The sequence below is a fragment of the Salmo salar genome, chromosome 28 (genome assembly GCF_965601325.2).
Source record: "Salmo salar chromosome 28, fSalSal1, whole genome shotgun sequence".
NCBI lineage: Eukaryota > Metazoa > Chordata > Actinopteri > Salmoniformes > Salmonidae > Salmo > Salmo salar.
In genome coordinates this window covers 4,939,827-4,966,847 of record NC_138318.1, presented here as the reverse complement: position 1 = coordinate 4,966,847, position 27,021 = coordinate 4,939,827, and the positions used below count along the sequence as shown (strand labels likewise).

General features: G+C 41.5%; 2 protein-coding genes and 1 long non-coding RNA gene across 4 annotated transcripts; 2 read left to right on the top strand and 1 right to left on the bottom strand.

Moving 5' to 3' along the window:
- The first annotated feature begins 211 nt into the window (after positions 1-211).
- Positions 212-19,252, top strand: LOC106589311 (transmembrane protein 106B). Of its 2 annotated transcripts, none has more exons than XM_014179109.3 (8): positions 212-397; positions 5,130-5,335; positions 6,344-6,404; positions 12,806-12,959; positions 15,411-15,551; positions 15,693-15,736; positions 15,972-16,025; positions 16,414-19,184. In XM_014179109.3, exons 2-8 carry the CDS (start codon positions 5,149-5,151, stop codon positions 16,538-16,540), a joined length of 768 nt encoding a protein of 255 aa, XP_014034584.1. In that variant the 5' UTR covers positions 212-397; positions 5,130-5,148; the 3' UTR covers positions 16,541-19,184. The 2 variants fall into 2 exon arrangements, with proteins under 2 accessions (XP_014034584.1, XP_014034583.1); XM_014179108.3 differs by having other exon boundaries at positions 215-397; positions 5,127-5,335; positions 16,414-19,252.
- Positions 19,253-19,385: 133 nt separating this feature from the next.
- LOC145865505 (uncharacterized) lies at positions 19,386-19,970 on the bottom strand. The gene is made up of 3 exons (XR_014383013.1): positions 19,882-19,970; positions 19,559-19,655; positions 19,386-19,462 (listed from the first exon to the last, which is right to left on the bottom strand). It is a non-coding gene; the product is annotated as an uncharacterized LOC145865505 (long non-coding RNA).
- Positions 19,971-22,973: 3,003 nt separating this feature from the next.
- arl4d (ADP-ribosylation factor-like 4D) lies at positions 22,974-25,393 on the top strand. The gene is made up of 2 exons (NM_001140600.1): positions 22,974-23,009; positions 24,101-25,393. Exon 2 carries the CDS (start codon positions 24,219-24,221, stop codon positions 24,822-24,824), a length of 606 nt encoding a protein of 201 aa, NP_001134072.1. The 5' UTR covers positions 22,974-23,009; positions 24,101-24,218; the 3' UTR covers positions 24,825-25,393.
- The last annotated feature ends 1,628 nt before the right edge of the window (positions 25,394-27,021 follow it).

Below are 27,021 nucleotides of genomic sequence, written 5' to 3'. Positions count from 1 at the left end.
TGCCATTAAGGTATTACAAACTTGTTTGCAACGTAAAATAAGTTATACTCAGTGTTTTTAGAAATTGGACATTGGCCTACCGACTTCCATACATTGCTTTCCACATATTGCTTCGGCCAAATCTTAATCCAATTGTAGGGGCGTATGATAAACATTGTTGTGGTTAATGCTTGTAATTTACCACCAAGTGGCAGCATACAACATTCAGAAACGACATCCTCCTGCCAAATGCTTCAAGTAGGAAGTGATTACTTCACTTCGCAAATTTATATAAGCGATGTAGGAGAAGTGTCCAACATTCGTTAATCCTTGACTGGTATAAAACATGCTAGGCTGAGAGTATTTACCTAGTCAACAATTAGCAGCACTGGAAACCTGCAGGACATAATTTTACAAGGTAAGTGCTTAGAGGCAAAAGCATATCAACTTTCTACACTGTCAGCTGAACTAATGCATTGTCATTTTCCGTAGATTCAAAAAGAAAACTATACAATCAATGTTTTTAAAGCATAAATAATGTATAGGGCAGACATACCACCAGCAATGTTCTCTGAGCACATTTCAGGTCTGCTGCGCAAACTCGAACATTGTAAAAATTCTGGTCAACTTCCAGCGCATAAAAAAATATATTCTACCTTTATTTAACTAGGCAAGTCAGTTAAAACCCTGGATTTGAACCAGGGCCTCTTGCACTGAGATGCAGTGCCTTACACCTCTGCGCCACTCAGGAGCCCTGAGTTTATTGTGAACTGTGAACACTCCAGCTGTACCAGATTTAAGTTACAGTTTCTAGAGTGGTCAAGTTGGCTACTGTGGCTATTTGATAATAATTTAGATCTACCAGAGTGGCCTACCATAAAAAACAATGGCGAAAATGCATCCCATAACATCTATTTATTGCCTTAATTTACCTAATATGCACTCACTGTATATAGACTTTTTGTTTTCTTTTGTTCTACTGTATTATTGACTGTATGTTTTGTTTATTCCATGTGTAACTGTGTTGTTGTATGTGTCGAATTGCTATGCTTTATCTTGGCCAGTGTAACTGATGTGCAATGGCTAGTAGTTAGCGGTGGTGCGCGCTAAAAGCGTTTCGTGGGGTGTCAGTTGTTGATGTGTGCAAGGGTCCCAGGTTCGAGCCCAGGTTGGGGCGAAGAGAGGGACGGAACCTACACTGTTACACCAGGTCGCAGTTGCAAATGAGAACTTGTTCTCAACTAGCCTACCTGGTTAAATAAAGGTGAAATAAAAAAATAAAAACATGGCAATAGCTGTTCTATCATTCAGCCTAAAGTAGAAGTGAGATCAGGTGGAACCATTCTAGCCAATGAGGGCAGGTACGCTTGTGAACAACATGCATAGCTCTGATATAAAATCAATTTTTATGACATTAATATGGTGACAATGATGTAGGCTGTGTGTAGCGGTTATGATATGAAGGTTTGGCTTAGAAAGATATATTCTGCCAAATCCCAGACAGCTGATGTTTTGTGGACTGAAGTGAAAAGGTGAGAGAAGGAGAGCACGTAGATGCTAAAAGTAATTATACAACGATCAAAGTGATCATGCTGTTTGTTTGTGGCAGCCATGAAAGTGAACTGTGTTTGCGTGTGATCAGGGGTGTATTAATTCTGACAAAACTGTACTTTTTTTTTTCAATAAATGGAAGCAAACTGAACAGGGATAAACATTTAACTAGGCAAGTCCGTTAAGAACAAATTCTTAATACAATGACAGCCAACGCTGGGCCAATTGTGTGCCACCCTATGGGACTCCCAATCACAGCCAGTTGTGATACAGTCTGGATTCGAACCAGGTTGTCTGTAGTGACGCCTCTAGCACAGAGATGCAGTGTCTTAGAACACTGCGCCACTTGAATTTGTTGAACTGAAGCTCTCGTTTGTAACTGTTGGACTAATAATTACACACTAGATCAGCTAGATGCAGTCAAGAGTATGCAAGGTGGTATTGAACGTGTCAATGTCTGTCACCTTGATAACTCAAATGTCTCTGTCTGTGCACCTATGTTGTAAACTTTTATACATAGGCTGGGTTGTAGCAACCTCATGCTGGGTATAGGGAAACTTTAGAGTATCATGTAGTAGCCTAAACCTATCGATGTTACATTGAGCTGGGTGAATGGAATATGAATGACAGTCATCCAATATCCTGTAATAGAAATAAGGCTGTAATAAAAATAAACATCGTCCTCCATCAATCATAAACGGCACCGACTGCCACTGTGTGAATGGCATGTCTCAGTTGACTAGCTTTCACAGAGAAGTTTTTCTCCCCCCACATCAGTAGAGAACGGGTCATTATAAACAAACTGTGCCCAGAATTACATTCTGCGTTTGCCTTGCAGCATTGCTTTGCAGAGGCAGTTGCAGTGCGTTCGGTATATCTAGATTTTATCGAACGTATGCCTCAACCTGTATGCGTAGACAGCTTGACAGAAATGGTAGCAGAAGGTGAATGTTGAACTTTTGTTGCACACATATCCAGATGATCCCGAACATTCACCTTCTGCTACCATTTCTGTCAAGCCGTCTATATGTTTGACGCATACGTTAAATAAATCCAATGTATGCACTGCAACTGCCTCCGCAACGCAATACTGTAAGGCAAACGCAGCGTTTCATTGGAAATGAATGTAATTCTGGTGTACCAAAATGCAATGGCCCTGTCGGTGTGATCCAGGCGCAAAACTCTTCAAATCTCATTCGTTGCGCAGTGTAGCGTTTTGTTTGGGCTCATATCAGGGGAGAAAAATAACACATTTTGAAAAGCAGTGTGTTTTTCAAATCATGTCAATAAAGTCAATTCAATTGATTGAAGATGTCACAACAACAAAAAAACTAACTGCATCTAATACGAACTTCTCAAAAAGCATTTTCGCTAGATATCTGTTGGCTTTCTTGAGAAAAGCAACTAAGCTCACATAGGTTGCACTCTTGAGAGAATTATTACCCTTGCTTAGCAAACGAACAACAGTATATAAAAGTAGATGGTGATGCTCAGCAGACTACAAAACAAGGGATGTTGCAGGCTAGACGTTGACCGGATAAAGTTTATGATAGCCATAACTGAGTCCATGGAGTTTTTTTCAACTCACTGCTGAGTCAAACCAAAACACGATCTGGTGTATCAGGGAGTGTAGTGATCTCATCTGTGGTGAAAGCGCTGATAGGCGGGCAGACAGACCCTGTACCCTGTTAGCAGCTCTGATTGCTGTAACTGGTATGTTTAGTGATATTGAGTGACAGCAGCTAATGGGCGGGACTACAGGAAAACAGGTTCTCCCATTGGAACATTTTGAAGAGGGCACCTTTTTCTTAAATAAAAAGTTATTTTCAGAATTGATCAAAGGGCAGTAGTGGAGCTTGGGTGAAATCCCCGGGGAAGGCAAGGATAGCAACCTCTATCCAGTGAAGTCCACAAAGCATATTCCATTTACAGTAACAGAAAGTTACATGACCTACAGCATGGTCAAGCAAGTTCCTGTTTCACACATTTTCGGACCACTAAACAACTATGGATTTAGAACCACAGAGGGTAACCGCAAGTCGCAAAGAAAACAGGAGCTGCCTCCACTATTCCAGCACTATTTCAACTTCAACATTTCAACATCATCGAATCACCTCTGCTTAGTCTAATACAGTGACAACTAAAAGATACCAAAAACAATTTAGTCCAATCAACTTAAGCTACATTTGATGGCTGTCCAAAGTTCTGATTTATGTGTGCGTGTGTGTGTTCGTGCAAGTAGAAAAACATGTTGACTGACTACTTGAAGAGAAGCGCCAATGCCATCCTCCTCTCTTTCATGTTTGCAAAACGGTCTATCACCCTGTCATACATTACACACTTGTATTTTTTGTTGTCCTAGGCTACCTGGCTAAAATGCTTGCTCTCTAGCCTAACCCATTCATAGGCAACATTAGCTAGATAACATTAGCCTTCTACATGTAGCTACATATTGAACTTCCATCCTCTCAGGCCAGGGGCACAACAATGTATGAATTAATGGTTGGATCAGAATCACCTTTATAATCATTGGCCAGTATGGAGAATTAAGAAACACCACAAGTCCAAATTCCTATCTCCAACCATGGCTGATTTAGGAAAGGGCCAATTTTAGCTAGCTGGCTAGCTAGCCACCGAAGGGAAACAATGCCACGAGATGCAACAATTCAAGTTTTTCTGTCAAGCTGGCTTCCTGTGGCACTTTTTTTTGTGCACCAGGACCATTCACAGTTGAGGTCGCTCAGTTTAGCTCAAAGCTGATTGGCTAATTTTGTATACTTTTTTTGTCAAGGGAGGCCAGATGCTCGCTGGCTTCCCTTGCCTTCAATGCTACGGGCTGCAACAATGTCATACTTGTTTGGACCAGACAGCATCAGATAGATAGATGGTCTACACGTAGAGAAACAGAGGGGCGCTGTTTTACTCGCTCAGATGCTTTCTCCTGTGAGATACATTCAGCCTCTTGCAAAATAAAGGAACATTATGAAACACCGAAAGATACATTTCTTGGGGGGAAGCCTGGCATCCCTTGGCACCCATGAATACACGCCACGATCAAAGGGCCGTTCTAAATTCATAAACAGGCCAAATCTGACCCAAGGGCCGCCAGTTGAATAGCCGGGGCCTACATCGCAGCAATATTGTGGCCCCCAAAAAATATTCCTCTCAACATCTCACCTTGACAAAACTTCTCTAACCCAGTAGCAGTCAATCATAGATCTGCAATCAGTCAGAGATAATATACAGTGATGCTAACCGTCTTGTCTTTATGGCAATGTTGAGGACTTCGGCATCCTATGTCTTTGTCTCCTCCTATGTCTCTAGATTTAATTCAGGACAATTATTTTATAGAGGCAGGTTGAAGGTTTATGGTGCCCTCACACCGTAAAGTGCAACTCAACATTATTTCAGGTTTCACAAAGAGGACCAACGGAGTCACCAAGGTGCTTATAGATAGAGTAATACCGAACTAGACAATATCAATCGTACTTGTTCGTGTGAGGAAAAGTGAGGGAATGCATGGCTGATCTTCAAGAGGGAAATTCCACCTTGTAAGAGCAGAGTGGGGTTGGGGGTTGTGTTTGCATTTCTCCCAGCAGATCAGATGGTGTTTCGACTATGGTCACTTTAGAACACTCCAGTGGCTCCAAGGATGATACAGAGGCCATCATGCCTCAGGAACAACAACCGGAGAAGAGAAGACTTCAGTCAAACTCCCAAATATATGGAGCCATCACCGGGGGCAGTACAGGCAACCTAGGAGATACCTGCCCGACTTGTTGGGGAGTAGGGCGTATTCCAAGAGGTAGGTGGTCCACTTCAGCCAGACTAACTACTTAGTTGTGCCTGTGATTTACTTACATGTTGATGTTGGGATTATTTCCATGTTTTTATTCAAGACTTGTTAAGATTTGTATTTAATAACCTACATTTGTTTTAAGAGAAGTGAGAGTCACTTTCAGTTCTCAAATTGCTGTTGTGTCCTGTGTAGCAAGGCTGACATGCCACTCCCAACTACTGCTGTAAACACCTTTTCTATTCACATACTGTCCAACTGTCTTTACACTTAATTCACATTCATATACTATATGTTTATATTGCGGACTGGTCTGTAAGCTAATTTCCTGCAGTTCTTTCAATTTTGCCATGGGGTTTTGTACTGTGTATTTAAATACTGTATTTTCGACATACAGTAGCGCATTCTAATATTTCTATTACTGTACATTGCATTTTAGTTACACTGTTTATACACACCACATATTTATTTATATACTGGATTCTTGACATAGGTCACTCTAATATACAGTATCTACTGCTGTACATATAATTCTTAATATATCTTGTGTCAATTAATCTGGTGTACTGTATATACGTATAGATTGCATTTGGATTACTGTTACAGTGCTATTTGGGATGTTAATTGGTTTGGTTCTGACATTTCTTTATTTATATTTTGTGTTATTTGTGTACTTGTTTGATATTTTACTGCATTGTTAGGAGCTAGTAACTTAAGCATTTCGCTGCACCCACTATAACATCTGCTAAACTGTGTAGGCGACCAATAAACTTGGATTGGATTTGAATACAGCAGTATGTCTAACTGTGAAGTAATAACTCACCTTACTGTTCTCTGTATAGGACGTGATCAGCTTGTGGCAGTCATAACCCACATTTGTTTCAAAAGAAGGGAGTGTCACTTTCATTTCTCTGTGAAATGAAATCAAAATGCTGTTGTGTTCTGTGCAGCAAGGCTGACATGCCAATACAGCAGTATCTCTAACTGTGAAATAATAACTTGTTCTTCTCTGTATAGGACATGATCAGCTAGTGGCAGTCATCCCATGTTCAGACATAAGACTGAGGCCCAGCCGGACGTAAGTGTGTGTGTCTGTTTTTGAGTGTCTAATTGTGTGCGTGTTTGTGTGTGCGTGCATAACTGTGTGTTGAACACCTCCCTCTGCAACTGGATCCTGGAGTTCCTGACAGGCCTCCCCTACGTGGTGAGGGTAGGCAACAACACCTCCACCACGCTGACCCTCAACATGGGGGCCCCTCATGGGTGTGTGCTTAGTCCCCTCCTGTACTCCCTGTTAAACCACGACTGCGTGGCCATGCACAACACCAACACCATCATCAAGTTTGCTGAAGACGCAACGTTGGTAGGCCTGATCACCGACGGCGATGAGACAGCCTACAGGGAGAAGGTCAGATACCTGGCAGTGTGGTGCCAGGACAACAACTTCTCCCTCAACGTCAGTAAGACCAAAGAGCTGATCGTGGACTACAGTAAACAGGGGGGTGAGCACTCCCACATCCACATTGACAGGGCTGTAGTGGAGCGGGTCGAGAGCGTCAAGTTCCTCGGTGTACACATGATTAACTTCTCTTGGGTATGTGGGACGTGACCGTCCCACCCACGGTACACACTATCAACAGCCAGTGAAATAGCAGGGCGGCAAATTCAAAACAACAAAAATCTCATAATTAAAATTTCTCAAACACACAAGTATTATACACCATTTTAAAGATAAGATCCCCCTTAATCCAACCACAGTGTCCGATTTCAAAAAAATCTTTACAGCGAAAGCATAACATTAGATTATGTTAGGACAGCGCCTAAACAAGAAACCACACAGCCATTTTCCAAGCAAGAAGAGGCGTCACAAAAACCAGAAATACAGCAAAAATTAATCACTAACCTTTGATGATCTTCATCAGATGTCACTCCCAGGACTCAATGTTACAAAATACATGTATGTTTTGTTCGATAAAGTTCATATTTATATCCATAAACCCCATTTTACATTGGCGCGTGATGTTCAGAAAATGTATTCCCACCAAAACCTCCGGTGAAGGAGCACATCAATTTACAAAAATACTCATCATAAACGTTGATAAAATTTACAACAGTTATTGAAAGAATTATAGATACACTTCTCCTTAATGCAACCGCTGTGTCAGATTTTAAAATAGCTTTACGGCGAAAGCACATTTTTCAATATTCTGAGTACAGAGCTCAGCCATCAAAGCAAGCTATACAGTTACGCCAAGTTCTGGAGTCAACAAAACTCAGAATTAGTATTATAAATCTTCCCTTACCTTTGCTGATCTTCGTCGAAATGCACTCCCAGGACTCCCACAAGAAATGTTAGTTTTGTTCGAAAAACTCCATATTTATGTCCAAATACCTCCGTTTTGTTCTCGTGTTCAGATCACTAATCCAAAGGCATAACGCGAGAGCGCAAAACCAGAGATGAAAAGTCAAATAGTTCCATTACCATTTGTAGAAACATGTCAAACGATGTTTACAATCAATCCTTAGGGTCTTTTTAACATAAAACTTCGATAATATTCCAATAGCGTATTCATTACAGAGGAAAAAGAAGGAGCGGCATGCCAGCGCGCCTGCGCAGTATACAACTCACTGGTCCCAGGCAGTCCACTGATTGACTGAGCTTCTATTCTCTGCCCAGTAACAGTAGACGCATGAAACAAGTTTCTAAAAACTGTTGACAGCCAATGGAAGCCTTAGGAAGTGCAAAATGACCCCACAGACACTGTAGTTTCGAGAGGGATTAGATAGAAAAACTACAAGTCACTTCCTGGTTGGATTTCTTCTCAGGTTTTTGCCTGCCATATGAGTTATGTTATACTCACAGACATCATTCAAACAGTTTTAGAAACGTCAGAGTGTTTTCTATCCAAATATACTAATAATATGCATATCCTACCTTCTGGGCCCGAGAAGCAGGCAGTTTAATTTGGGCACGTTATTCATCTGAATTTCTGAATACTGCCCCCTACCCTAGAGAAGTTAAGGACTTAACATTGTCCACACACACAGTCGTGAAGAATGCATGACAGGCCTTCCTCTGACACTGCCTGATGTATAGGTCCTGGATGGCAGGGAGCTCAGAGGAAGGCCCGAAAAAGTGTCAGAGGAAGAACAGTCTATGACTTGGGTGGCTGAAGTTTTTGGCAATTTTTCGGGCCTTCCTCTGACACGGCCTGATATAGAGGTCCTGGATGGCAGGGAGCTCGGCCCCAGTGATTTAGCGTCCGGCAAATGGTACTGGAGCGTCAGGCTCCGAGACAGCTTCTATCCCCAAGCCATAAGACTGCTAAATAGTTAATCAAATGGTTACCCAGACTATCTGTATTGAGTTTGACCTTATTTTCCACTGACCCTATACACACTCACAAGACTCTACCCTCACACTACACTGACACTCTCACAACAACAACAAAAAACACACACACACATACACAGACACACACATAACGCGTACTGACGCCACACACACATACACACCAATGGAATGGAGTCAAACATGTTGTTTCCATATCTTTGATGTGTTTGATACCATTCCATATATTCCATTCCAGCCATTACAATGAGCTCGACCATCTGTAGCTCTTCCCACTAGCCTCCTCTGAGACACACATACTTTCATAATCATCATAAGCCGCTGCTACTCTGTTCCTTTTTTAATCTTATTGTTAGATATTCTGCCTTTATGTACATATCTATCTCAGTTACCTCGCACCCCTGCAAATTGATATGGTAGTGTTACTCCCTGTATATACTCCCTGTATATAAACCATTTTTCCTCGTGCTATTCTTTTTATAATCGTTTAACTCTGCATTGTTACTAACGAGCTCGTAAGTAAGCATTTTATTCAGCTCATGTGACGAATAAAATTAGATTTGATTTGATTTTTGAGCTTTACCCATACGAAACAGTATACAGTAAGATTCTTGGTGTGTTTAATCAACATATTGTGTTACGCTTCATGGTTATTAGAGGTCACAAATAGGGTTGCAAAGGGTCGGAAACTTTCCGGTAAATTTCAGGAATTTTTCTGGAAATATTCCATGGGAAGTTAAGCCTTGGAATTTGGGGAATTTTGCTTAAATTCATAAAAAAGTTAGCTTATAACAGTGAACCTTTTTTGTGGGATACACAAAAGGCAATTCTAGGTCTTGTGGCATATTTTGGTTAAACTATCCCCAATTCAATGGAATTGCAACCCTCTGCATGCACAGTGCATTCTTCCATCACATGTACAGCTGATTCTCAAGATCTTGCACACTAATGAGATGCTATTGAGCCCACACTACTACACTGTCTGAGCCAAGGACTACATGCTTTCTGGTAAGTTTTGATTACAATACTGGGTGGGGTGAATATATTTTATATGACATACACGATTTTTTGTTAACTAGTAATATTAGCCTACAGCAAAGTGTTTAAATCATTTCTAACTTGTTAACAATTTCTGCTAGTTCGTTTTTGCTACCATGTGGGTTTTAGCTTGCTTGAGCCTGTTAACAGGAGAATTAACACTCCTCAGTTTCCATACGTTTCATTTTAAAACATTTATCTTACAAAGGATTTGTTTAATCTAACTGCTTAACTATTTATCTGTAGTCGGAATTGTATTTAAAAAAAAATTACAATTTGTTTTCTAATCTTTCCAGGAAAATGCCACGGGCACTATCTGATGTGTGGAGACATTTCACTGTAGCTAATGTAGAAGGAAAAGCTGTGTACATTTGCAAATACTGTGCCAAATCATATGTGAAGAATGCAATAAAGATGCAGAATCATCTGGCCAAGTGCATAAAGTTCCCTCAGCGCTCACAACAAGCAACCTTTGACAAAAGTCCCTCTACTTCAGTTCAAGGTGAAAATTATGAATCAGACACCTTATCGATAACAACGGCTCATGGTCCTCCTGGAATCAGAAGTTTTTTTGACTCAATGGAGGAACATTGTCAGAGAAATGCTGATTAATGTTTTGCTCGAGCTGTGTATGCAACTGGTTCAACTCTGATGCTCACAGGCAATGTGTATTGGAAGAGATTTCTGAATGTTCTTAGCCCAGCATACACCCCTCCAACCAGACATGCTTTATCTACTCATTTGCTGGATGCAGAGTTCAACAAAATTCAAGTGAAGGTCAAGCAAATCATAGAGAAAGCAGACTGTATTGCTATCATCTCTGATGGGTGATTGAATGTTTGTGGGCAAGGAATAATTAACTAGATCATCTCCACCCCTCAACCAGTATTCTACAAGAGCACAGACACAAGGGACAACAGACACACCACTCTCTACATTGCAGATGAGCTGAAGGCAGTCATCAATGACCTTGGACCACAGAAGGTATTTGCATTGGTGACAGACAATGCTGCGAACATGAAGGCTGCTTGGTCTAAAGTGGAGGAGTCCTACCCTCACATCACACCCATTGGCTGTGCTGCTCATGCATTTAATCTGATACTCAAGGACATCATGGCACTGAAAACAATGGATACACTCTACAAGAGAGCCAAGGAAATGGTTAGGTATGTGAAGGGTCATCAAGTTATAGCAGCAATCTACCTCATCAAGCAAAATGAGAAGAATAAGAGCACCACATTGAAGCTGCCCAGCAACACCCATTGGGGTGGTGTTGTCATCATGTTTGACAGTCTCCTGGAGGGGAAGGAGTCTCTCCAAGAAATGGCCATATCACAATCTTCCGATATGGACAGCCCCATTAAGAGGATCCTCATGTTTGACGTATTTTGGGAGAGAGTGGTAAGCATCCTTAAACTCCTGAAACCTATAGCAGTAGCCATTGCACGGATTGAGGGAGGCAATGCCATCCTGTCTGATGTTCAGACTCTGCTTGCAGATGTAAGATAAGAAATCCGTACTGCCCTACCCACTTCACAGTTGCTCCAAGCAGAGGAAACTGCAGTTTTGAAATACATCAAAAAGTGTAAAGACTTCTGCCTGAAGCCCATACACGCTGCAGCATACATGTTGGACCCCAAGTATGCTGGCAAGAGCATCCTGTCTGGTGCAGAGATCAACAAGGCCTATGGTGTCATCACTACCGTGTCTCGCCACCTTGGCCTGGATGAGGGCAAGATTCTTGGCAGTCTGGCGAAGTTCACTTCAAAGCAAGGGCTTTGGGATGGAGATGCAACATGGCACTCATGCCAACATATCTCATCAGCCACCTTGTGGAAGGGACTTTGTGGATCTGAGGCTCTTTCCCCTGTTGCCTCCATCATCCTCCAAATCCCACCAACATCAGCCGCCTCAGAGCGCAACTGGTCCTTGTTTGGGAACACACACACACCAAAGCACGCAACAGGCTGACCAATACAAGGGTTGAAAAATTGGTGGCTTTTTGAGCCTGACAAAGAGCTATCCTCAACAAGGTTGGAAAGTGACAGTGAAGATGAGGCCTCAGAGTCTGATGTTCAAGAGGTGGAGAAGACATGGAAGCCTGAGACGAAGACAACCAAAGCTTTAGTTTCTAGACTATCATTTTACAGATGTATGTTGAAAACATTTTTGCGAGATGCGATGGATCATTGGGCAATATTCCCTTTCTTTTGTTGTTCAGTGAAATCATCCCATGTGAAGAGTCAATTCATTTAATTAAAGTTCAATTCGTAACTAAATTGTTTTTTTTATTTCTATTGGAAAGATTTAATAATTTGCAATTATGTCTACTTATGATAAGGTAAAAGGTTTATGTTTCTGTCTCCATATGATATGGTAGATATATCCAATGCAAAAAAACATCTATATTTAAATGGTATTAATATTAATTTGCATATATTTCTGTTAATTCCCATATATTCCTGTAAATTCACACGGAAAGTTTCCACTTCTGATTATTCCCCAAAATGTGCAACCCTAGTCACGAACAATCAAAATTATGTTTTTCATGAAATTGGATGATATTTGGATGAAACCAGATCAAAGTACAGTATGATGACAAACGTATGCAAAATGACTGTTGCTTTACATTGATAAAGTTTGATCATAAAGTTGCTGGTCCTCTCCCCCTGTGTCAAACACTTCGATTCAGGAGGCATCATAAGAGACACGCCAAACGGGAGATGTATCAAACATTTTTTTACATCATTGATGCACTTTCAATGTTGCTCGAGTTGCTTTATGTATGACCATATTTGCTTGAGATGATTTTACTGCAACACTGCTCACTGCATCCAAGTTGCTCAACATAGGTGTTTCAAAGGGCTGTCAGTCAAGGCAAGCTCATGAATATAAGCTTCCCGCCCACTCAGCCTGCCTTTTCAAACTTCCTGGTAGTTAGCCATTACAGAACAATTACTTTTTGTAAAATGTTTAGCATTTCCATCCAAAACAAATATTAACGTTATATTTTAGTCATTCAAAAGGCTATTTTACATAGGAATCATAAAGATTGTTCGGGACCTTTAACTGCATTCTTCTTTTCCAAGGAAACTCTATGTGTGTATTTCGGTGGTGGTGTGTCTCCTGATCTGCTGTCTGATCCTATTCTTCCTCTTCCCACGGAGTATCTCACTGTCCCTTGTCACCGTCAAATCAGTGATGGTCTTCTTCACCCCACAAACAGTTGAAATGCAAATCACGGTAAATACGAGATATATGCGTGCCGCACTCCCATATACAGTTGAAGTCGGAAGTTTATATACACCTTATCCAAATACATTTTTTCAAATACAACTTTGGAAGTATGCTTGGTGGGTGTCATTGTCCATTTGGAAGACCCATTTGCGACCAAGCTTTAACTTCCTGACTGATGTCTTGAGATGTTGCTTCAATATATCCACATCATTTTCCAAATGACCACAAGCATACTTCCAAAGTTGTGGCAAAATGGCTTAAGGACAACAAAGTCAAGGTATTGGAGTGGCCGTCACAATGCCTTAACCTCAATCCTATTGAAAATTTGTTGGCCAAACTGAAAAAGCGTGTGCGAGCAAGGAGGCCTACAAACCTGTTACACCAGCTCTGTCAAGAGAAATGGGCAAAAATTCACCCAACGTATTGTGGGAAGCTTGTGGAAGGCTACCTGAAACGTTTGACCCAAGTTAAACAATTTAATGGCAATGCTAACAAATACTAATTGAGTGTATGTAAACTTCTGACCCCCTGGGAATGTGATGAAAGAAATAAAAGCTGAAATAAATCATTCTCTCTACTATTATTCTGACATTTCACATTCTTAAAATAAAGTGGTGATCCTAACTGACCTAAGACAGGGATTTTTTACTAGGATTAAATGTCAGGAATTGTTAAAAACTGAGTTTAAATGTATTTGGCTAAGGTGTATGTAAACTTCCGACTTCAACTGTGTGTATATATATATATATATATATATATATATATATATATATATATATACTGCTCAAAAAAATAAAGGGAACACTTAAATAACACATCATAGATCTGAATGAAAGAAATAATCTTATGAAATACTTTTTTCTTTACATAGTTGAATGTGCTGACAACAAAATCACACAAAAATAATCAATGAAAATCCAATTTATCAACCCATGGAGGTCTGGATTTGGAGTCACACTCAAAATTAAAGTGGAAAACCACACTACAGGCTGATCCAACTTTGATGTAATGTCCTTAAAACAAGTCAAAATGAGGCTCAGTAGTGTGTGTGGCCTCCACGTGCCTGTATGACCTCCCTACAACGCCTGGGCATGCTCCTGATGAGGTGGCGGATGGTCTCCTGAGGGATCTCCTCCCAGACCTGGACTAAAGCATCCGCCAACTCCTGGACAGTCTGTGGTGCAACGTGGCGTTGGTGGATGGAGCGAGACATGATGTCCCAGATGTGCTCAATTGGATTCAGGTCTGGGGAAAGGGCGGGCCAGTCCATAGCATCAATGCCTTCCTCTTGCAGGAACTGCTGACACACTCCAGCCACATGAGGTCTAGCATTGTCTTGCATTAGGAGGAACCCAGGGCCAACCGCACCAGCATATGGTCTCACAAGGGGTCTGAGGATCTCATCTCGGTACCTAATGGCAGTCAGGCTACCTCTGGCGAGCACATGGAGGGCTGTGCGGCCCCCCAAAGAAATGCCACCCCACACCATGACTGACCCCCTGCCAAACCGGTCATGCTGGAGGATGTTGCAGGCAGCAGAACGTTCTCCACAGCATCTCCAGACTCTGTCACGTCTGTCACGTGCTCAGTGTGAACCTGCTTTCATCTGTGAAGAGCACAGAGCGCCAGTGGCGAATTTGCCAATCTTGGTGTTCTCTGGCAAATGCCAAACGTCCTGCACGGTGTTGGGCTGTAAGCAGAACCCCCACCTGTGGACGTCGGGCCCTCATACCACCCTCATGGAGTCTGTTTCTGACCGTTTGAGCAGACACATGCACATTTGTGGCCTGCTGGAGGTCATTTTGCAGGGCTCTGGCAGTGCTCCTCCTGCTCCTCCTTGCACAAAGGCGGAGGTAGCGGTCCTGCTGCTGGGTTGTTGCCCTCTTACGGCCTCCTCCACATCTCCTGATGTACTGGCCTGTCTCCTGGTAGCGCCTCCATGCTCTGGACACTACGCTGACAGACACAGCAAACCTTTTTGCCACAGCTCGCATTGATGTGCCATCCTGGATGAGCTGCACTACCTGAGCCACTTGTGTGGGTTGTAGACTCCGTCTCATGCTACCACTAGAGTGAAAACACTGCCAGCATTCAAAAGTGACCAAAACATCAGCCAGGAAGCATAGGAACTGAGAAGTGGTCTGTGGTCACCACCTGCTGAACCACTCCTTTATTGGGGGTGTCTTGCTTATTGCCTATAATTTCCACCTGTTGTCTATTCCATTTGCACAACAGCATGTGAAATGTATTGTCAATCAGTGTTGCTTCCTAAGTGGACAGTTTGATTTCACAGAAGTCTGATTGACTTGGAGTTACATTGTGTTGTTTAAGTGTTCCCTTTATTTTTTTGAGCAGTGTGTATATATATATATATATATATCAAAGACTATGTGATCACTCATTGTTTGGTTTATTGTATGAGGTCAGTGTGACCAAACTATGTTTTTCCTCTTCCAGAATGTCTTTAACGTCACCAATGAGAACTTTGCGGACATTCAATTCTTGGAATTTGATATACAAGTGCTGATTGCTGCAACAGTGGTGGGCAGGATCAAGATATCTAATATGACTGCGGTCAAATCACGTTCAGAGAAAGCGGTGAGTTTGATATTGTTGTTTTCATATAAATCAATTACACAATTGTAATACTGTGTAATGCAAAGAGACTTTGTTTATGGTCCCGTATGAAACGGTTAGACCTTAATTCCCAGTCAAATGAAGTTTTCCGATCTTCTACAGTATACTGTTGTCATACCCATAACAATTGAGGACCCAGGCCTGAAGTAAGCACGACATTTATTATTTATATGTTCAATATCATTACCATCATCACTGCTTCTAAAATAGGAAGGAAATACAGTGTTATCTGCATATGTGTACATTACAGTATGAACTCTTGGATAGGACCTACAGTATGAATTAAAGTTATAGTACGCTCTTAGTTTTGCTTTCAAAATATATTATTTTCCTTATGTGAAAAGTGGGTGATAAATGTCTTTATAACTCCTCTTGTTTCAGTAATTACTGCAAGTCGAACACCATAAGGATTCACACCTTGTTCTTGCATTTGCAGTGAGTTTCACACTCTATTCCAAGATATGTTAAAGAGGCCAACCACAAACACATCTGTCGTACGCCTTTTCAAGACGTGGATGAATTGCCCCTTTCAAGCCACATGTTCAAAAATCTCACACATTTGTTTCATGTCCATTTGAGATGAATCATACCTTAAAACTAGTAAAAGTGTAACTATAGTATTTGCTTTTAGGTCATAAACCAACCCAATTTAAAGTTGACACTTTTTATTTTATAATGGGGAAAAAGGTAGTCAGGAACAAAAGAAAAACAAACGTTTGAACTTGACCATTCTATAAAAGTGACATTTTCAAACACCAGACTGTGCACTTCCGGAGGAAGATTTCAACATGTCTGCCTTAATATCCCTTTTTGTCTTCCACAGAATGACAATGGACATTTCCTACTTGGCTCACTCGGAGCAGCTGTCCGAAGACACCTTCGAGTACATTGACTGTGGCGCCAACACCACCATCCCCCACCCTATCAGGCAAATTCTTTTTGAAAGATGAAAGCCTGTCAATGAGGGATCCCCAAAGTGAAAATGTTTATTATAAACAAGATAGACTCCTCTTCCATTCTATCTTATGTCCAAGGGTCATAAAAAGTATATTGATACATTTTTCTTTGTCAAAGGGAAATGTATACATATAGTATTGTAGTAGACTATAGTATTATAGTATTGTCCTATGCTCTGTTCACATTATTTGCTATGCAATATTCTTCTGAGGTAGTTTTTTGAATGATTTATGAACTGTGAAAGTACTTGTTGTATTGTTTTGTTGGTTGTTTTAACATAATTGTAAGGATTTAAAACATACACTGAGTGTACAAATCATTAGGAACACCTTCCTAATGTTGACTTGCACCCCCCCTTTCCCTCAGAACAGCCTCAATTTGTCGGGGCATAGACTCTACAAGGTGTCGGCCCATGTTGACTCCAGTGCTTCCCACAGTTGTATCAAGTTGGCTGGATGTCCTTTGGATGGTGCACCATTCTTGATACACACGGGAAACTGTTGAGCGTGAAAAACCCAGCAACGTTACAGTTCTTGACACACTCAAACTGGTGCTCCTGGCCCCTACTACCATAACCCGTTCAAAGGCATTTAAATGTATCTTTCCCGTTCACGCTCTGAATGGCACACATACTCAATCCATGTTTCAATTGTCTAAAAGCTTAATAATCCTTCTTTAACCTGTCTCCTCTCCTTCATCTACACTGATTGAAGTGGATTTAACAAGTGACATCAATAACGGATCAGAGCTTTCACCTGGATTCACCTGGTCAAGGAAAGAGCAGGTGTTCCTAATGTTTTTTACACTCAGTGTAGATTTCATCATTAAAAGTCAATCAGTGTATATGAGATATATGATCATAATTTATAATACAATTGAAATCCGTCAAGCTACGCTACATGGCCATAAGTATGTGGACAACCCTACAAATGAGTGGATTAGGATATTTCAGCCACACCGTTGCTGACAGGTGTATAAAATTGAACACACAGCCATGCAATCTTCATAGACAAACATTGGCAGTAGAATGACCCATACTGAAGAGCTCAGTAACTTTCAATGTGGCACCGTCATAGGATGCCACCTTTCCAACAAGTCAGTTTGTCAAATTTCTGCCCTGCTGGAGTTGCCCCGGTCAACTGTAAGTGCTGTTATTGTGAAGTGGAAATGTCTCGATGCAACAACGGCTCAGCTGCAAAGTGGTAGGCCGCAGAAGCTCACAGAACGGGACCGGCAAGTGCTGTGTAGTACTTAAGAATCGTATGTCCTCAGTTGCAATACTCACTACCGAGTTCAAAACTGACTCTGGAAGCAACGTCAACAAAATAACTGTTTGTTGGGAACTTCATGAAATGGATTTCCATGGCCGAGCATCCGAACACAAGCCTAAGATCGCCATGCGCAATGCCCAGCGTCAGCTGTAGTGATGTAAAGCTCGCTGCCATAAGACTCTGGAGCAGTGGAAATGTGTTCTCTGGAGTGATGAATCACACTTCACCATCTGCCAGTCCGACGGACAAATCTGGGTTTGGCGGATTTCAGCAGACCGTTACCTACCCGAATGCATAATGCCAACTGTAAAGTTTAGTGGAGGAGGAATAATGATCTGAGGCTGTTTTTCATGGTTCGGACTAGGCCCCTTAGTTCTAGTGAAGGGAAATCTTAATGCTACAGCATATAATGACATTCTAGACGATTCTGTGCTTCCAACTTTGTGGTAACAGCTTGGGGAAGGCCCATTCCTGTTTCAGCATGACAATGCCCCCGTGCACAAAGCAAGGTCCATACAGAAATGGTTTGTTGAGATCGGTGTGGAAGAACTTGACTGGCCTGCACAGAGCCCTGACCTAAACCACATCGAACACCTTTGGGATGAATTGGAATGCTGACTGCGAGCCAGGCCTAATCGCCCAACATCAGTGCCCGACCTCACCAAAGCTCTTGCGGCTGAATGTAAGTCCCCGCAGCAATTTTCCAACATCTAGTGGAAAGCCTTCCACTGGAAGCTGTTATAGCAGCAAAGGGGGGACCAACTCCATATTAATGTCCGTGATTTGGAATGAGATGTTCGACGAGCAGATGTTTGACGTGTCCACATACCTTTGGCCATGTGCTGTATGTTATGTATATTTGAAAGTTTCCTCCATTGATGTTCAATATGCAATTGCCTTGTAATTCCATTAACCTCCATTTACCTTATATAAGAGGGTAAATAACATTTCCTAAGGGTTGCCATGATTTGACTGTGAGAGGAATTTTGCAGTGAAGTGACAACTTTCCTGGACAGGGTGTGGACTGATGACTATTTGCACAATTAGAACTTTTGAGTTAAGAAATACCTAGATCATTACCAGCTTTTTTTTAACGTCTCTTTGAAGACACTGACGTGATGTTTGTTTTGTTATGGGTTTATTGCCCTTGTTGCTGTTAATTGCGGTCCAATGTGAGGGCTGTTCTCTCCGCTCCAGTGCATGATGGTTACAGCTACTAATCTAGGAGTGGTTGTAGCTACCACTGCTGGGAGTACTGTATGGACTGAAACACATCAAACAGACATCTTCATAAATCCAATGTCATTGACGTAAAGTTTTGGCTTTGTCCTTTTAGAATAAATAAATCCATTTTCACTGGAGGTTATATGATATTGTCCAATTTCACTGTCTGCCATCATAACATGATTAGTCAAATAAATAAGCCGTACTCTACTCTCAGTTTCTTAGATTGAAACCATGAAAGCTGAGGTGATGATAACTACAGGTCCTATAGCAGTACAATGGATATGTTAGGCTAAGGTTGTCCGCATAGCTCAACAGTGTGCGATGCAAGAACTGAACTCACTGAGTATCTGTTGTCAATCTTGCCACTGTAGTTGTCTTTGTTTGTGTGCACACACTTGCAGTGCACACTTTTACCTGCTATGAAGATAACATAATGCAGAGGGTTATAAAGAAGTTAGATTCAGTTAATTGCATGGACGTTCATAACCTCTACCAAGGGATGAGAGACCCTACCCAGTGGCACATCCAGCACTTTGGGCTCAGGGGGAAGGACTGGTATGGTTGGCTCCTCAGGTTGTCTTTCTACCGTAGGAGCTGGTCCCTTCACATTCTGTATGTCCAAGAGAGAAATTATCATCTCTTCATACGCATCGCTAGTCATGTTTAATTTGTTTGCTTGTTTGGCCAGAAATCTTCCCCATGTCAATCAAGTCAGGGCTCTGTGATTTAGTCTACCACTGCAGTAACATTGTGACCTTGACAGAAATAGCCACTGTATCAACATTAATGTCCTACTATGCTGTCATAGCTAATGATTAAAAGAACAATGGCCCTACCTTATGAGTGATCGTCACGTGGTGATCAGCCACGTTCTGCCTGCGCCGCGCTTCCCAGTGCATAGCTGCCATGTTACAGTACACCACCCTGTGGGGAAGGAGTCGGTCTGATCTGGGCAGGCCCATTACCCTGACCTACTGTATGAGTACTCAATACCCTATAATGCAATCCCTTGCAGAGGCAAAAAAACATCTACATCTCATCCCACAATAAAAACGAGTTTAATAGAATAACTGTTTGTGCAATAACACATAAAGTAATCTGCATTGATGATGTTTGTAGTAATTTTTTTTTTCATCTTTGTTTCAAAACAGAGACACAACTGTAATATTGACTTTCCTAAGTAAAAATAATGCACTTGCCAATGAGCTCCGCAGACAGCAACAACAGGACAGCAGCAACAGCCCTTACTGAATACAGCTCTGACTGCAACCACAACCACATCTGGGCAGATGATATGTTGCTTGGCAACTTTGATTGTGACGTCATATGATGATAATGACAATGCAAGATGAAACAAAACTATCTTGTTCAATGAATTCCATTCCATTATTGCGGTGTGTCGGTCGTGGTTGGTTTTGACACAGGGTGGCGCCAAAGGTTGTCCATACACCGTGTATACCTAGAGGTTTCCTTTCACTGGCTGCCATGTTACTCTAGCACAAAAAGTGAGATTTATTTCATTGATATAAGTGCATGTCTCGTAATTTACCGAGGTAAAGACAGATTCAGTTCGACGGATATTCGCCTGTTGTTTTCCTTACGTCCACCAACAGCAGTTAGGGACCATCAACATAGTGACAAATACAAAAAATAGTTTCAATAGCTCTTTAACCATTACTCCTAAAACTTTCAAAACTGGTTCTAGCTAAGCCGATGGCATAGACACACATATTTTTGGTCGATTTACATCTCAGACTATTTTCAATTATTTATTTCAATGTTTCTAATTTCAATAGCTCCTTGGTCGTGTGAGCTACTGACCTCAAACAAGGTTCAGAATGTCCACTGACTACCCTTGTATATTGCACAAACTTTAGTTTGTCCATTTTCATCTCACATGATTTTACATTAATTTTGTAAACATTAGAATTGCAATAGCTCCTTGGTCATGTGACCTACTGACCTCAAACAAGGTTCAGACTTTACACTCAGTGGGCCTACACATTGTACACTCTTTTAGTTTGTCTGTTTTCATCTCACACGTATTTACATGAATTTTTCAAACGTTCTAATTTCAATAGCAATTTGGTCATGTGACCTACTGGACTCAAACACAATTCACAATGTCCACTGACTACCCTTCTATATTGTACACCCTTTAGTTTGTCCATTTTCATCTCACACGCTTTTACATTAATTTTTCAAACATTCTAATTTCAATAGCTCCTTGGTCATGTGACCTTCTCGCGGAACTCCCCAGCTACGGCGCTCGCCGGCCCCACACATTGTAGGTGGGGAGGTCTCCTCTATGCTCGCTAGACTTGAGGCAGAGACTAAACCCATTGGCCCCGCAGTGATAGGGCATTGCATGGCTCATGCCCACGAAGTGGGGAGAGATATCTCCAGCTTGTCTGGGGAGGGAGGCCTACATCTGATGTGGGTAGTACCATCCACGCCTATTGATTTGCTGCGGAACCATAAAACGGACGGAAGAAGCCTAGGTTCCCACTGGGCATGGTTTACTGAATGTCAACTTGATGAAATTCAAAGGAGTGTACCCACCTGTCGCGGTCACACTAAAATCACCCCGTTGGGTGACTGTGACCCCCTCATGTCAAAGTGAGGAATATCGATGAAGCGCTGGTAAAGGTGGTTCCTATGGCTCTGTCCCGGAGGGCTGACTGGGCAAGCAAATGATTGAAATGGGTATTTGGTTCTCAACCCTATAAGTATTGCGCTGGCCCTTGATGTCGATTGGGTGTAAAAACCCAGTTAAAGTCCGCTGAAGGTTAGTAGCCGCAACTGGTGTCCAGTTTGTAAGACAGAAAAGCCTCTGATGATACCACCGGGCGTGACTCGAATGGATGTCAATTTGATGATATCTGACCATTGCATGCTACCCTTCACGGTCGCACTCAAACCACCTTCGGGGTGGCTGTGACCCCTCATGTCAAAGTGAGGAAATTCGATGAAGCGGGGGTAAACGGCGGGACATAATTAAGAGTCTCTTGAGGTAGCCCAATGCCTCGTCATCTAATTAGTTAGGCATATTAATGTAAAATCGTGTGAGATGAAATGGACAAACAAAAGGGTGTGCAATGTGTAGACCCACTGAATGTACATTCTGAACCTTGTTTGAGGTCAGTAGGTCACATGACCAAGGAGCTATTGAAATTCGAATGTGATTTTTTTTGGTACTTTGTTTATTCTCCCTAACTAATTCAACTAGGAATAGAAAATGCTGCTCACATTTCCACATGTTTATTAGCTTTGCAAAGCAAATGATTGTCCAAATCGTAAAAATAAGGCCTGTGCAATGTTGTGCGCAATTTTTCCAACATCGTAACACTTATTTGGAGTCTGTGGTTCAAGTGGTTTGAAGGCTATTGAGGTTTGAAAGCGCGAATATCCGTCGAATATCCAACCTGAAACTGGCTTTACCTCGGTCACGAATTGTTGTAGCCCCTCTCAGTGGGAATGTCTAAAGAACATACTTGAATTTTCTCATGCAATCTAATATGCAGGCATAAAATTCAACATGGTTTAGGGATCACTATTTGTCTTTCCAAGCAGTTGTGTACTGTACTACTACGGGAGGGAAAGCAAGATTTTAGAAATACTGTAGTTCACATTTTCTCTATCCTGCGACATTAAGGCTGCGTATCCTGATTCCTGCTACAATGTAGCTGCGTGCCAGCATCTCACTTTCTGTACACGGAACCATTGACGTACTAGACCAGCAGGGGGAGTATGTTATTGAGTGACGTCACCTCGGGCTGTTGTTCTAGAGAGGAGGTCTTGTGCATGCTATTCCATTCCACACTGCTGCTCATTGCTCCATCGGTGCACGGAGCAGACAGACAGATATTAGCACGCAGAGAAACAATATTTGGATGTATGGATATATGGATGTATTTGCTGCACTAGGATGATGCCATTTATGTTCATTCAAGTGGTCTAGAAGGTAAATATATCACAATTGTTTTTCCAGGTTTAAGATTTTGCACAGATAGAAATATGGTATCTTACTGCAATGAAATCTGAGTTGTAATGCTATGTACAAGGCTGGTTATTATAGCCGTGTCATTCCAGTAAAATGTCTCACTCATAGATGGTTATGCATTTTATTTTGGTGCAAATCTGCAGTTTGATCACATATTTAATTCCTCAGAATCATGCCAGAATTACAGTACATAGGCTATATTCTTATATCTGGTGTACTCATAATTAGATAGTTGAGGTGACACTAATCTTTGTTTAACAGCCTATGGAGAAAATATGGGTTGTGTTTATATATATCTATATAAAAAAAAAAATAAAAAAAAAATATATATATATATATATATATATATATATATATTTTTTTTTTACAAAAGCATCACAAAAACAATTGGATTATAATTAATCGCAATCCTATCCCGGGCATCAACTGCATTCAATGTGCATTCAATGTGCAAATGAATAGATATTCTCTCATTTATATTAAACTTGGAATCAATGTGCCCCAAGACAGCCATTGGGGTTTAACTGTCCTAAGAGGATTAGAAAAGACTTGGCAGAAGACAACGAGAACAACCAACAACCAACCACCAATTACATGTTGTCAGGCATACCGCTTCCTAAAGATTTAAACCCAAACCATAACTGATCTTAATAAATTCAAAATTGAATTGTGCTGTCTGGACATTTTCTATGACTGACAATTAAATTGCCTCGCCTTAGGCTATTACTGTTATGGTTGTGGATTTATTCCAACAAGGAATAACCAATGGGTCTCAATTGTTGCTTTACTACTTGCAATGCAAGTTCATTAGAAATTGCAGTAATCGTTGATCAGTCTGATTTAGATGCGAACACAGTAAAGCAATCATGTTAGTGTACTAACCCTAGTAGCAATCGTTAATGTGTTGGATCAAAGTGTCTGATGACATTTCTTATCTGTGTCATTGTTTATTATTGTGTAAAAGCACCTCAACTTGTAGTGATACCTTACAATCTCATTGTCTAGTCTTTAAATAGTACCTCATTGTGTTTGCTTTTTGATACGGTCCCCAGTCCTGCAACCGTCCAGTCTGGCACCTCCACCTTTGAAGAGGGTGCCAATGCCAAACTATTAGAAAGGATTACTGAGAATCTGCCACCTCACCCAAGGAGGTGAGAACATCCCATCACCATGGGGAACCAGCTGACCGAGATAGCCCCCAACACCCCGTTCCTGCAAAACTTCCAGTCCTTGCACGTGGTAGTGATTGGCCTGGACGCGGCTGGCAAAACCTCTCTGCTCTACAGATTGAAACTCAAGGAGTTTGTCAAGACCATCCCGACCAAGGGCTTTAACACGGAGAAGATCAAGGTAGCGGTGGGCAGCTCGCGGGCCATCACCTTCCAGGTGTGGGACGTAGGGGGCCAGGAGAAGCTGCGGCCCCTGTGGAAGTCGTACACGAGGCGCACCGACGGCATGGTGTTCGTGGTGGACTCCACCGAGACCGAACGTATGGAGGAGGCCAAGGTGGAGCTTCACAAGATCACCCGTACCTCGGAGAACCAGGGGGTGCCCGTCCTGGTGCTGGCCAACAAGCAGGACCTGGTCTCAGCTCTGTCTGTGAGCGAGGTGGAGAAGGTCCTGGCCGTCCATGAACTGAATGCCTCCACCCTGCACCATGTACAGAGCTGCAGCGCCGTGGATGGACAAGGCCTACAACCAGGCCTAGAGAAACTCTACGAGATGATCCTGAAGAGGAAGAAGATGGTGAAACACAACAAACATAGAAAGAGATGAGCCTTTGGATTGTCCTGATTTAAAGGGCCATTTGTGACTCTTTGAGCGGAGGTCCTGTCCCTTTAAATAAAAGGGAAGGCTTTTTTTGCCAACAAAGGACCAATTCCAGATGGCACAGGGGTCAGGAGAAATGGATTTGGCCTTTATGTGACATGCAGTATTGATACACCGTCTTTCATACCTTGTATTAGCCACACAGCTGCCCTTTGTATGCAATGAATATGTGATAGCCACGAGAGGCTGTAGCTGCCTATGACGTATTTTGTCCCACAAAGTTGGACTCACTTGTTTTACCCTACAACACAGTAGAAATGTGATACCGAACTTTGAACTCTGAACTCCTGTTGGATTTGAACAGACACACATTTTATATGATATGAAGCGAAATCTTATTGATATCAAATGGAATACCATGGCGATTACAGTATTATTATTTTGGTCACTTTTGAAAGAACAATTCCAAGTGCATTCCTCTTATGCCACAGAGTTTCAGTTGGATTCACAGACTGTTTTTACAAGTTGTACAATTTTTGTAACACTGAAGAATGAATAAATCAACCCACTGTATTAAATATATGTTGCTTTCTTTTGAGACAACATCAATGTGTAAAGTTAACACATCGTGCATTTTAAAGGGGACTTAGACGTAGAAAGACTTTAAAGTAGGTGTTTTTAAAAATTCTTTGGCTTCCTTTTGCCATCCTTTAACAACATAACATAACAACACAAGCTATCCTCATTTGATCCCACAGCAGGAAATGCAAATTGTAGTGCATTCAAAGGTTTTAAAAGGCTTCTAAAGTTTGTACTTTCCACTTTAAAATGTCAGACTTGATTTATCCTAACAAAAAATTGACCAACCCACACAAAATGTCCATTAATTATAATCCACATACTAATTCACATGTCCTGTTACTCCAGGATTATTTTCCTGCTGTGGTCAAACTGGTCAAATGAAGATAGCAGATCTGTAGGCCCTAGACATTTGAATAGGTGTAGTAAGCTGCAGCAAAGATACCCTTTCAGCCATGAATCTAATTTGATTTATGCACAATGCAGAGAGCTACAGTATATGATGGATAGGTTATTCAAAACGCAAATCCTGCCCTGAGGTGATGTACTGAACTTGACTAGCTTTCCCTTCTGTACTATAGATAGAAACAATACAGCTTCTGATGATTATAGTCTCACTGCCAGTGCCTGGGCAAAAAGAATGTCCTACAGCAAATCAGCCACCACTGAAAGAGCAAAATTCACCATAATCCCATAGAAAGATGACCTAGTATTGCATAAGAAAACAAGAGTTACTGTTGTTTAAGCTTACATATGCATTCAAAGAAGACATTTGTAACAATTACAAACAACACATACAGATAGTACTGAATATTAGCCCAGTATTTGAGTGATGAAACAACCTATATGTGCTAGCCGTACAGAGCAAGTCTGGATATGATACATTCATGTGGACTGTCAGTGCTCTCCGGTATGTTCGTCACATTTTGCATTATATTCATTGTATCTCTTCTACTCTATTCATGGCTGAGTCAGCACATTGGCTATGGAGAGCAGCCTCGCCCCCAGCCACCATATCCACGCACTTTGATTTCCACCTCAGCTAGGCTGCCAGCTTGCTTGCAATTGTAAGTCAATCAATTAGTAGTGTGGTTGTGGGCAGAATCAAACAGCTTCGGGGAATAATAAAGATGGATAGCCGTGGGCTTTGGTGACTATGGCAGAGCTACTTTAGGACACCTCTTGAGTCAGTAATGAATGTGATTGGTTATTCTATAGATCTGGCTCACCAATATGCATAGTAGGCAAGATTGCATACTTCAAGTATAGAATATTCAAGGATTTGATCAGACATAAGGTGTTCACTTTAGCACCAGTAATATAAATTATATTACTGGTGCTAAAGTGTACACTATTGTGAAACATTTGGATCTTGTGTATTCTCATTTATAAACAGAATAGTGAAAATGAATTATTGGGAGGACTTTAAGGATGATATGAGACAAAGCCATGATGTTGTAGCAGTCCAGACAGGGATGGCATTTAGGTAGAATGAAACCGACCAGCTACTTGAATGTTTTCTCATAGTGGATAAGACCCAAGCCCCCTGTCTGAGAAGTCCAATTAAGAAGAGACACTACTGTTCCTAAGACCTAGAGCAAACAAACATTAACACCCTTTCCCT